This window comes from Ranitomeya imitator, chromosome 4 (genome assembly GCF_032444005.1).
Source record: "Ranitomeya imitator isolate aRanImi1 chromosome 4, aRanImi1.pri, whole genome shotgun sequence".
NCBI classification, from domain to species: Eukaryota; Metazoa; Chordata; class Amphibia; order Anura; family Dendrobatidae; genus Ranitomeya; species Ranitomeya imitator.
Window position 1 is genome coordinate 625,970,897 of NC_091285.1, and position 13,635 is coordinate 625,984,531.

Consider the following 13,635-nt stretch of genomic DNA (forward strand, 5'->3'; position numbering starts at 1 on the left):
CTAAGAACTCCAGTCTGTTTACCTGCTTGTTGAGCGGTCATCACGTGAGCACTTGTACGCGACTTGCATACTTGCGGTAATGTGCCACAAATCTTCTCCTCCAGGATCTCTCCATCACCCCAAAAACCCTTTAACCCAGAGGTAAATGGGCAGCACATAAAAAAAAAGTGAATATGATGGGCTGCATTCTTTGCGGGACAAGATGATGTTTTCAGTGACACCATTTTTTTTTCATATGACTTTTCATCCTTTTTTAACATTTTGGGCTTTTTAAAACTATTTTAATGGTTATCATCATGAGGGTTATTGTACAGGTTTTGGTTTGTATATAAAATTTTTAATATCAAGATATTTTTGGTATTTTTTCATTACTTTAAAAATTAAAAAATAGATTCTAAATACTGCAACTTTTTTCCAGCCCCATTGGCCTCACCCAGTAATATTGTTTCACAATTTGCCCCATATAATAATTCTGCTCCTTATCCTTTAACGTCCCCCATCCTGGTCCACCCTCCTGTAATAATATCCCTTGTCCTGGTCGTAATCTTGTAATAATGTAGTACATCTACTTCTTGTAATAATCCCCATTCTGACATTCTTCACATACAAAAAAAAAAGAAAAAAATTCTTCTCACCTGCACCTCGTGCTCTCCGCGAAGAGAGTCATTTTCCTCTTCCACAGCCAGAATGGCGCCTGACGTCAACTGCCAGTCCCTTGGGCTCCACAATGGAGAGTGTTTGAGACTCCTGCTTTAAACATTGGTCATGACAGATATATAGTGTGTCATAGACATGAATTAGTAAGAGTCCTGGACAACCATAGAAATATATATATAAAAAAAAAAATATAATAATTTAGCATGTTACTCAGCACCCATTGGGGCCCCAAAAAGGCCTAGTGATTTGTGCAAATAATATAATAAATAAAGAAGTAGATATTGTAAAAGAGACCCAGTAGGCAATCAGACACCAATAACATGAGAGATTTACTGCTAATATGTTTATAAAAAGTTCCAGATAATGTCTATAAATATAATTAATCATAGAATAAAATCACAATTTCCTAATTGGCACTAAGAGTCCTCTCCTTTCTCTTTAGAGGTAAGAACATCCAGGTCCTCTTTCTCTTCAAAGTATTCTGTTGCATTAACATGGACCAAGACTGGACGAGACAGAATCTTTAGCGCTTCGAGGTAGCTTGGTGGCGGAGTCCGTGTGTTCTCCAGAGGTCTGGACAAAACACGCAGCGCATTCATGTAGCTGGGCGGAGGGGTGATGGTGTTATTCAACTGGAAACCATGAGGCGCCAGCAAAGCGTTCACTTCTATTGCCAAAAACGAAAAAAAAAGGAAAACAAAACTTGAGGAGAATGTAAGAGTATCTGTCGAAAGAACAATACTTTATGGTTTGTCTGGACCTTTGGAACAGGTATATCTAAGCCAAGCAAAAACAAATCCTACTTTTTAATAAATTCAACAAAGCAAAAAAAGGCCATTCAATCATTGTGAGACTGACAGTGAGCTAATGAAAGACGTTCAGGTTTCTTTCCAGGAGAATCCCCTAATAACATCAAGAAGGCCGTAAGCAAAGCATCTGCATTCAGTCTCCATATCACCATCACTAAACAAGATTCAAGTAGAGAGAAAGTTGCCCCAACTGCAAGAGATCAAGTCCGGTCTCAGGTCTACACAACTCCTATTCAAACTTGTACTCGTCGCAGAACAGTTTCCTGTGTTGGCACCTCATCAGTGCTGTGAGTGAAGGGGGCTGGTTGACAAGCTCTGTTCAAAAACTAAGCTGGCCCCCTTCTCTGTCTGATGATAGATAAAAGGCCTGGCTTAGCTACTGAAATGAACTTGTCAGCCAGCCCCCTTTACTCACAGCCCTCATGAGGTGCCCATGCCTACACTCACAGCACTGATAAGGCGCCAATGCCTTCTCTCACAGCCCTGATGAGGCGCCAATGCCTTCTCTCACAGCCCTGATGAGGCGCCAATGCCTTCTCTCACAGCCCTGATGAGGCGCCAATGCCTTCTCTCACAGCCCTGATGAGGCGCCAATGCCTTCTCTCACAGCCCTGATGAGGCGCCAATGCCTTCTCTCACAGCCCTGATGAGGCGCCAATGCCTTCTCTCACAGCCCTGATGAGGCGCCAATGCCTTCTCTCACAGCCCTGATGAGGCGCCAATGCCTTCTCTCACAGCCCTGATGAGGCGCCAATGCCTTCTCTCACAGCCCTGATGAGGCGCCAATGCCTTCTCTCACAGCCCTGATGAGGCGCCAATGCCTTCTCTCACAGCCCTGATGAGGCGCCAATGCCTTCTCTCACAGCCCTGATGAGGCGCCAATGCCTTCTCTCACAGCCCTGATGAGGCGCCAATGCCTTCACTCACAGCCCTGATGAGGCGCCAATGCCTTCACTCACAGCCCTTATGAGGCGCCAATGCCTTCACTCACAGCCCTCACAAGGTGCCCATGCCTTCACTCACAGCCCTGATGAGGTGCCCATGCCTTCACTCACAGCCCTCACAAGGTGCCCATGCCTTCACTCACAGCCCTGATGAGGTGCCCATGCCTTCACTCACAGCCCTCACGAGGTGCCTATGCCTTCACTCACAGCCCTGATGAGGTGCCAATGCCTTCACTCACAGCCCTGATGAGGTGCCAATGCCTTCACTCATAGCCCTCACAAGGTGCCCATGCCTTCACTCACAGCCCTGATGAGGTGCCCATGCCTTCACTCACAGCCCTTATGAGGCGCCAATGCCTTCACTCACAGCCCTCACAAGGTGCCCATGCCTTCACTCACAGCCCTGATGAGGTGCCCATGCCTTCACTCACAGCCCTCACAAGGTGCCCATGCCTTCACTCACAGCCCTGATGAGGTGCCCATGCCTTCACTCACAGCCCTCACGAGGTGCCTATGCCTTCACTCACAGCCCTGATGAGGTGCCAATGCCTTCACTCACAGCCCTGATGAGGTGCCAATGCCTTCACTCATAGCCCTCACAAGGTGCCCATGCCTTCACTCACAGCCCTGATGAGGTGCCCATGCCTTCACTCACAGCCTTGATGAGGCGCCGATGCCTTCTCTCACAGCCCTGATGAGGCGCCAATGCCTTCACTCACAGCCCTGATGAGGTGCCCATGCCTTCACTCACAGCCCTCACGAGCTGCCCATACCTTCACTCACAGCCCTCACGAGGTGCCCATGCCTTCACTCATAGCCATCACAAGGTGCCCATGCCTTCACTCACAGCCCTGATGAGGCGCCGATGCCTTCTCTCACAGCCCTGATGAGGCGCCAATGCCTTCTCTCACAGCCCTGATGAGGCGCCAATGCCTTCACTCACAGCCCTGATGAGGTGCCCATGCCTTCACTCACAGCCCTGATGAGGTGCCCATGCCTTCACTCACAGCCCTGATGAGGTGCCCATGCCTTCACTCACAGCCCTGATGAGGTGCCGATACAGGAAACTTTTTTCCTGAACTGAGCACAAATTAGAATGGGAGTTGCCTGGATCCAGAACGATTGCTTCAGATGTGGCCACCATTCTTAATACAAGTATATTAGAACGTTGTACATTTTTATATATAAAGAAAGAGATAATGTTATTGCAACATGGGATCAGGTACACAAGTCAGTCTCACGGGTTTCATCAATACTAGCACAGAAACCCCTCCCTGATGTGAACGGAGACTTGTCTGCTTCACAAATGCCTCTGTACAGGGGGAAAGTACAGTCTATATTTCAAAAGTAAAACTTACCGCTCGGATCCTGCACAACTCCCGGAGAAGATGGAGGACTATTGGTTTCCTGGACTTGGACATTAGGGGGTTCCCGGTGGTAAATGCTCCTCCGTGCATGAATTTTATGATGGGGATTGGATCTTTTACAGAAAATATAAAGCACGTTCTTGTGCAGACATTGATTACAACATTTCCAAGACTTGACCACTCGAAACCAGCAAAAAATCAGGATCATTATAGCAGCAAAACATATGGTGAGCCAGACGAGCCACGACTCCTCCATTCTGGGGACACACAGACAGCAGGGTAAGACGGCACATCCACAAGTTACACTCCCTGACAGGCACGATAGTAGCAATTACATTTTACCCCTTTATTCACACTAGTGGAAACTTATTGTTCTGTCAAATACAATGGAGAAAATGGGGGCATAACTTTTAAATAGATGAATAATATGTTACTCATTATCAATTTTTTTGGGCTAATGTTCATATATACCTAAGAAAACCTCTTTACACCTTTAACGACCTACTGCATACTTTTCCATCACAGGTGACTGCAGGTTGTACAGAACGTGCTCAGGAGTTGAGCCCACTTCTATACAGGTTACTCAAATTTGAGAAAGGCAGTAGATACAGTCAGCCTGTGATATGTGTGGCCTCTCTATACTCCACACAACGCTTAAATGCCTTACATACGACCTAGTCAGGTTCTCAGAGTTATATAAAAATGTAATGTTACATAGTAGTAGCAGCTAACCCCTATAAATAATATATTTTGTCCCATGAAAATTATTAAACCCAAGAAATATCTAAATTAACATTCAGGTCCACTGCTACCTAATTCAACAACTACCTAAATCTCGGCACTGAGTTCTCAATCTGCGCATGTGCCACCTACGGCAGCCATTTTCCAGGACGCCATCACATTGAAAAGCATGGAAAGCACGGGGCCTCGGGGCTTTTGCAAAATGTCGATGGAGTCACCGCACACCCCCTCCTACCAGCCTGGGGCCCGTAGCATCACCCCACTACTACCACTGCTGAACACCACTTCATACCAGCCTGGGGCCCGTAGCATCACCCCACTACTACCACTGCTGAACACCACTTCATACCAGCCTGGGGCCTGTAGCATCACCCCACTACTACCACCGCTGAACACCACTTCATACCAGCCTGGGGCCCGTAGCATCACCCCACTACTACCACTGCTGAACACCACTTCATACCAGCCTGGGGCCCGTAGCATCACCCCACTACTACCACCACTAAACACCACTTCCTACCAGCCTGGGGCCCGTAGCATCACCCCACTACTACCACTGCTGAACACCACTTCATACCAGCCTGGGGCCCGTAGCATCACCCCACTACTACCACTGCTGAACACCACTTCATACTAGCCTGGGGCCCGTAGCATCACCCCACTACTACCACTGCTGAACACCACTTCATACCAGCCTGGGGCCCGTAGCATCACCCCACTACTACCACCACTAAACACCACTTCCTACCAGCCTGGGGCCCGTAGCATTACCCCACTACTACCACTGCTGAACACCACTTCCTACCAGCCTGGGGCCCGTAGCATCACCCCACTACTACCACTGCTGAACACCACTTCATACCAGCCTGGGGCCCGTAGCATCACCCCACTACTACCACCGCTGAACACCACTTCATGGGGGGCGTGGCCTAGCACCTGATGTGAGCGGTCGGCTTCTGGAGCTCCTCCGCTGTGACCCTGCATTTATCCTGAAGATGAGATCTCTCTGGGAGCTGATAACGCGTTGCGCGGCTGAGGGAGGTCACCAGAGGTCAGCCCTGACGTGTGAAGCTGTGCAGAGCTGCGGATATGGTCCGGAAAAGGCAACAGGACGCCAAGGCAGGAGCAGTGACCCGGACCCAAGATGGCGCTGACAGTGTGGAGGCGGCTGAGAGAGCGGGCGTTGCAAATGCCTCATATGCAAGGAGGCTAGAGGTGGCTGCTAAGCTTGAAAAGTATGCCTGGGTGGATGGAGCAGGGAAGGAGATAGCTGAAGAGGAGGAGGAACAGGCTGGAGAGAAAATGAACGTGCAAGGAGAAGGCTCAGAGGATGATACAGTACAGGGGGGCCAAAGGGGGAGGAAGGAAGGCGGGAAAATGATGGTGTGGAGCAAGAGACTGTGGAGGAGCTTATAACAGGGGAACCCACTTTGCGAGACATTTAAGATCTGATCAGATCATGCAAAACTGCAATAACAACTCTCACTCAGAGTGGATGGGGCTATAGCAGAAGTTAATACAATAAAGGCAGACATGACCAAAATGGATAAGAGTGGGAGAGGTAGAGGAGAGAGTAAGTGTGCTGGAGGATCAACTCTCTAAAATGCAGAGGTCCCATACTCAGTGTCTGCAAAAATGTGCTGCTTTGATTAATAAGAACGATGATCTGGAGAATCGCTCACGGAGGAATAATGTGAGACTAGTGGGTATCCCTGAGAAGACTGAAGGAAATGACCCTACAAAATTTATTGAAAAATGGCTCCAGGACAAGATAGGCGCTGATAACCTGTCTAAGTTATTTGCGGTGGAAATGGCGTACCGCATTCCTATGAGACCTCTCCCGCCAGGGTCCCCCCCTCGTACTATCCTTGCTAGGATCCTGAACTATAGAGACAGAGATGCCATATTGAGGAGTGCTCGTACAGCTGAGGACATGTGCATTAATGGCCAAAAGATCTCCATTTACCCAGATTACTCGGCTGAGGTGCAAAAGTAGAGGATGAGTTATGGAGCGGTTAAAAGGAGATTGAGATACTTGAAATTGATTTATTCTACTCTATAACCGGCGAAATTAAGGGTTGTAGCCCTGGGGACGGTTCACTTTTTCCAACACCAGAAGAAGCCACTAAGTGGCTGGACTTAAATAAGCAGAAGCTTACAGCTGACAAAGAAAGAGGGAAGGAAAAGGAAGATTCTGTAGATGAAGATGATGCTGCCTTATTGTTACCACTGGACTTTGGTTTAATGGTTGTTGCGGTTCTCAGAGTAATAATGTTGTTCTATATGCAGAGGGGTTGGGGAGGTGTTCTAGTTACAGCGGTTTACAGGTACTGAGGGAAGGGTAGTAAGACGCTGGACTACTTACTCTCTGGTAAGAGGCGAAAAACAACAGCGGATCAGTTATGGGTTACTGTGTTAATGAAAATTGGGGAGGGGGGAGTGAGGGGGGGATGGGGCTTATTGCTGGAAATTGGGACTTATAGCTTACTGGGAACAGCATCCTATTTCAAGGGGTCATGAATTTGTATTTGTGAGGCTTTAAGGTGGGAGACACAATTAAAATGGTTAGTTGGAATATAAGAGGACTGTCGGAGGGTACCCAGAGGACAGCAATTATGGAATATGTGAGAAAATGGGGTCCGGATGTCAGTTGTCTCCAGGAGACATTTGCTTACAGAAAAGGTAGATGTGCTAAAAAGGAGGTGGATTGGGAGGTCTTATCACTCTACGTATTCTTCATATGCTAGGGGGGTCTCGGTTCTGATTGGAGAGTCCACGCCTTTTGAAGAAATTGAGAGCCATGTAGATAGAGATGGGCAATATGTTCTGTTATTCTGCAGAATTTATGGGCAACCATTATGTCTGGTGGTTGTCTATTTCCCACCCCCATATTCTGGGAAAAAGGTACAAGAAATATTTGAATTGTATAAACGAGGTATGGGGTTACCAATGTTAATTATTGGGGATGTCAATAATGTGATGGATGAAGGGTGGGACAGGTATAAGAAACGTTTAAGCAAAGGCATTAAAAAACTGTCGACGTTTGGGAATTATATGACAGAATTGGGGATGGTGGACCTCTGGAGAGTGAGGAATGAGAATGTAGTTTGCTACTCCTGTTATTCTGCAACTCACGGTTCCCTTTCCAGGATTGACCTAGCACTAGGAAACGATTTAATGACGCGCATGATTTGTGGGATAGAATATCTCCCGAGAGTGATTTCGGACCACAAGCCTATAGACCTCATAATTAAATGGACAGGAGGGAGGACTGGACGGGGGTGGAAATTTCAGCCCCTGTGGTTCAAACATATTAATATGGATAACATTAAGAAGGAGATCACAGAATACTGGCAGTTTAATGAAGATTGTGCCGATAAGCGGGCAGTTTGGGACGCAATGAAAGCTTTTCTGAGGGGTCTTCTTTTCAGGGAGATTTCTAGATGTAAATCCAAAACTAGGATGGAAGATAAAGACATCATAGAGAAATTAGAAAGAGCAGAAAGGGATATAGTGTCGGTCCCATCAGAGATATCTCAATGTAGACTAAGGGAAGCCCAGGAAGAAGTTAAAAAGTTGTATTTGAAAAAGGCGGCGAGAAGAAGAGCTTTTCAGAAATTACAGTTTTTTGAGGAAGAAGAAAGAGTGGGGCACTTGCTCTCAATGGTAAAGGCGGCACAGAAAGAATCATCATATGTGTACAAACTAAGGACAGATGAAGGGACTGTGTTGACAGATGATGTGGATATTTTGGATTAGCTTAGAAGTTTTTATGAACAGTTGTATTCGTCTGGGTTGAGGGCTACATTGGGGGACATTGAAAACTTCCTTGGTGAGGCGAAATTTCCTAGGATTGGGGATTGCGACAGGAGGAGGTTGGATGAACCTATAACGGAAGAGGAGATTAGACTTGCTATCTTGTCAATGACTAACAACAAGGCCCCTGGAGCTGATGGACTACCGGTTGAGACATATAAGAATTTATTGGATATTTCAGTGGCTAAATTAAAGATTAGTTTTTGATGAGACACTACAGGAGGGAGAGCTGCCTGCGTCCATGAGAGAGGCGACAGTAGTAGTTATTTTAAAGGAAGGTAAGGACCCAGAATTGGGGGAATCATATAGGCCAATTTTGTTGCTGACGGCAGATGTTAAGATTTTGGCTAAAGTAGTGGCTAATTGTTTGGCAAGTGTGGTCCAGAATCTGGTCCATCCTGATCAATCTGGTTTTAGGCCAAATAAGTCTACAGCGATAAACTTACGTAGATTATTTCTGTACTTGCAGGTGCCGTCGGACAACGAGGGTAATAGAGTTGTAGTCTCACTGGATGCTCGTAAAGCGTGTGATAGTGTTGAATGGTGCGATCTTTGGGAGGTTTTGAGATCTTTTGGTTTCGGTCCAACTTATTTCATGGGTGAGGTTATTGTATTCTTCTCCAACTGCTAGGGTGAGAGTTAATGGAGAGTTGTCTGGAAGTTTTGGTTTATATAGGGGACTAGGCAGGGGTGTCCGCTGTCGCCGCTGCGGTTTGCGTTGGCAGTGGATCCCCTAGCACAGACAATTAGGAGTTCGGCTTCGGTTAGGGGGTTGCGGTATGGCATGATAGAGGAGAAAATAGCCCTATATGCAGAGGACAGGTTACTCTTTTTAGAAAATTCTGGAGAGGCCCTGGACGGTGTGATGAATATTCTCAGGACATTTGGTGATATATCGGGTCTTGAAATCAATTGGACAAAATCAAATATCTTGATAGTGGATAAAGGGGGGGCAATGACATCCTGATATCAGGGGAAGGTAGCAAGCCGTCAGTGGATCTGCAGTTCAAATATTTAGGTGTTCAAGCATCTATTCATCTTTCAAGCAATGTCGATTTAAATTTGTCCCCATTGTTGGACAGATTTAGGAAGAAAGTAGGGACGTGGTGCAAATTACACCTCTCTGTGGTGGGAAGGATACATTTAATTAAAATGATTCTTATGCCCCAATTATTATATATATTGCTTTACTCCACCGTTTGGTTGCCCCAAAAATGGTTTCATACCATAAGCTCAATATTTCGAGACCTCGTTTGGGGGAAGAGACAGCCAAGAATTAGGCTAGAATTGCTTCAGAGGCCTAAAGATGGGGGGGACTAGCGCTTTCGAATCCCTGGATCTACTTTTTGGCAGCGCAGGGTAAGCAGATGAGAGGTTGGAGTGAGGAGAATGGATTGGGCTCGGTCCAGCGGATTTTGGTTTGGTTGGTGGGAAGGGCCCCATTGGTTCAAGGCTTGGAGGCAAGGGGATTTGGGAAGTTTGAAATGGCCTATCCTACTTGGACACTGCTTCAAAATGTATGGGAGGCAATTAAAAAGACAAGAGAAGTGGGACGTTTAACAAATCTCTCCCAAATATGGTATAATGAAATACTACCTGAATTTATTAAAATGGGGGAATTCACAAATTGGACATCATTAGGTATTCAATATGTGGCTCAGATTCAGGACGCATAAGAACTGTTATCCTTTGAGGCACTGCAGGAGAGTTGTGGGTTGCAGGAGACCTGTAGGTTTCAGTATGGACAGTTGAGAAATGCCTATCTTACGCAGAGTAAAACGATTGATATGGGACTTTATAGAGACATTCTGGTAGACTACGCCTGTGCGTCGGGAGGAACGAAAGGGGTAGTCTCGGATATTTATAGGGATTTGTTGTATACCTTTCTTAACAGATTTCCTATTAAGGCAAAAGAGAAACGGGAGGAAGAGCTGGGAAGGATAGAGGAGGATAAATGGGAGGATATCATGGAGTATATTCTCCAATTATCATTAAGTGAGCCGGGTAGACTTGCGCAAATATATGTGCTTCACAGAGTGTATAGGACTCCAGATAGACTATATAAAAGGCAGGGTTGAGACAGACTTCCGAGTGTCCTAGGTGCCAGTCCGAGAGGGCAGGGATTTTACACGTTATGGCAATGTACGAGATTGAATTCATACTGTTTGGAGGTGGGAGAAGCAATTGGAAAATCGCATGGCTGTACAATCGCAAGCGATCCTGTGATATTTATTTTGGGATACGTGGAAGAGATCCTAGTTCCAAATCATCATAAAGTGGCCATAGCTAGATTATTGTATGTTACGCGATAGCTAATTGCCAGGCACTGGTTGAGTGAGGTACCGCTGACTCTGCAGGAATTTTGTAGACAGTCTGATATGGTCATTAATATGAAAAAGGGTATTTCTAAAAAAAAAGGAAAAGTGTGAAAACCTTTGAAACACTTTGGAAACCATGGATGGAGAGGAACAGATTCCAATGGGATGTTGTTTTATTATGTAAGCAATGTATGCTATTGTCCTATTCTTGTTTATAGAGGCTTTAAGGGAGGGGAATTGGGGGTTTGTTTCAAAATGTTTGTAAACATGTCTATTCTTTTTTGACACAATTGTGTGTGGTTGTTAATTTGAATACTGTCAATAAAAATTATCTGATTTAAAAAAAAAAAAAAAAAAAGACCGCCACTTCATACCAGCCTGGGACACGTAGCATCACCCCACTACTACCACCGCTGAACACCACTTCATACCAGCCTGGGACCCATAGCATCACCCCACTACTACCACCGCTGAACACCACTTCATACCAGCCTGGGGCCGGAAGCATCACCTTACTATTACCACCGCCAAACACCACTTCATACCAGCCTGGGGCCCGTAGCATCACCCCACTACTACCACCGCCGAACACCACTTCATACCAGCCTGGGGCTTGCAGCATCTCCTGCCTCCACCAGCTTCCTGCAGCAGTGACCCTGTCATCTGGGACCTTGCTCCCCCGACAGCTCCCCACAGTTAAGCTACTGTGGATTATAAGACGCACCACCATTTTTTTTTCTTATTTTCCTCCCCAAATCTCTGAGTCCTTGAAGGATTAATTTAACATTTTGAAAGGAGTTAATTAAATTTATGGACGGTTATCAGAGGGTCCTGCAGACAGGATGACCACAGCTTCCACAAACCCATCTCACGGGCCCAGATGTCCAGAGCAAAAAAGCCCTGAAAAAGAGGACCACCTATTTTTGGCGCTTATATTACAACTAGATGGTGGCCCGATTCTAACGCATCGGGTATTCTAGAATATGTATGTAGTTTATTTATGAAGATTTTAGAATAATACATTGGATACACAGGATTCGGACTGCGCCTGTCGCTGATTACTACGTGGCCAGCCGCGTAGTATATAGCACAACCACGTAGTATATAGCACAGCCCACGGAGTATACAGCACAGCCCGCGTAGTATATTGTATAAATTGTATATATTGCGTAGTACCACGCACGCAGTATATAACACAGGCCACGTAGTGTATAACACAGGCCACGCAGTATATTGCACAGCCCGCGTAGTACATTGCACAGCCTGCGTACTATATTGCACAGGCCACGAAGTACATTGCACAGCCCGTGCAGTACATTGCACAGCGCATATAGCACAGCCCACGCAGTATATTGCACAGCCCACGTAGTATATTGCACAGCCCACGTAGTATATTGCACAGCCCACGTAGTATATTGCACAGCCCACGTAGTATATTGCACAGCCCACGTAGCATATTGCACAGCCCACGTAGTATATTGCACAGCCCACGTAGTATATTGCACAGCCCACGTAGTATATTGCACAGCCCACGTAGTATATTGCACAGCCCACGCAGTATATAGCAATGTGGGCACCATATCCCTGTTAAAAAAAAGAATTAAAATAAAAAATAGTGATATACTCACCCTCCGCTGGCCCCTGAATTGAAGCGATTACAGACGCTCCTCGCGCGCTCCGGTCTGCAGAGTGCATTGCGGTCTCGCAAGGCGGCTACGTCATCATCTCGCGAGACCGCAATGCATGGAGCGGTCACCGGGCCGTCGCGAGGAGCGGAAAGGCCGGTTCCTGATCCGGGGGGCGGACGGACGGTGAGTACATAACGATTTTTTATTTTTTTTATTATTTTTAACATTAGATCTTTTTACTATTGATGCTACATAGGCAGCATGAATAGTAAAAATTTGGTCACACACAGGGTTAATAGCAGCGTTAACCGAGTGCGTTACACCGCGGTCACCGCTGCCATTAACCCTGTGTGAGCGCTGACAGGAGGGGAGTACGGAGCGGGCACTGATTGCGGGGAGGAAGGAGCGGCCATGTTGCCGCCGGACTGTGCCCGTCGCTGATTGGTCGTGGCTGTTTTGCCACGACCAATCAGCGACTTGGATTTCCATGACAGACAGAGGCCGCGACCAATGAATATCCGTGACAGACAGAAATGCAGAAGGACAGACGGAAGTGACCCTTAGACAATTATATAGTAGACTAGATGGTGGCCCGATTCTAACGCATCGGGTATTCTGGAATATGCATGTCCACGTAGTATATTGCACAGCGACGTAGTATATTGCCCAGCTACGTAGTATATTGCCCAGCCACGTAGTATATTGCCCAGCCACATAGTATATTGCCCAGCCACATAGTATATTGCCCAGCCACATAGTATATTGCCCAGCCACATAGTATATTGCCCAGCCACATAGTATATTGCCCAGCCACGTAGTATATTGCCCAGCCACGTAGTATATTGCACAACCACGTAGTATATTGCCCAGCCCACGTAGTATATTGCCCAGCCCACGTAGTATATTGCCCAGCCCACGTAGTATATTGCCCAGCCACGTACTATATTGCCCAGCCACGTACTATATTGCCCAGTCACGTAGTATATTGGCCAGTCACGTAGTATATTGGCCAGCCACGTTCTATATTGCCCAGCGACATACTATATTGCCCAGCCACGTACTATGTTGCCCAGCCACGTACTATATTGCACAACGACGGAGTATATTGTCCAAGTATATTGCACAACGACGGAGTATATTGCCCAGCCACGTAGTATATTGACCAGCCACAAAGTATATTGCACAGCGACGGAGTATACAGCACAGAGCCACGTAGTATAGAGACTTAAAATAAAAAATAAAACATATACTCACCTTCCGAAGGCCCGTTGAAGTCCTGCTATACTCACCATCCGCCGCTCCTCGGGACGCTCCGGTGACCGCTCCATTGCAAGCGGCAGCTTCCGCTCCCAGGG

At 46.6% G+C, this 13,635-nt stretch overlaps 1 protein-coding gene across 1 annotated transcript in view; it reads right to left on the reverse strand.

Moving 5' to 3' along the window:
* Window positions 1-967: 967 nt before the first annotated feature.
* The window catches only part of LOC138676943 (CD5 antigen-like), a 50,709-nt gene continuing 38,041 nt past the window's right edge, over window positions 968-13,635 (reverse strand). The window contains exons 7-8 of the mRNA XM_069766659.1: window positions 3,769-4,034; window positions 968-1,324 (exon numbers count right to left, since the gene is read on the reverse strand). Of these exons, the coding sequence (XP_069622760.1) occupies window positions 1,074-1,324; window positions 3,769-4,034 (517 nt within the window). The 3' untranslated portion in view covers window positions 968-1,073. The remainder of the gene's footprint in view (window positions 1,325-3,768; window positions 4,035-13,635) is intronic.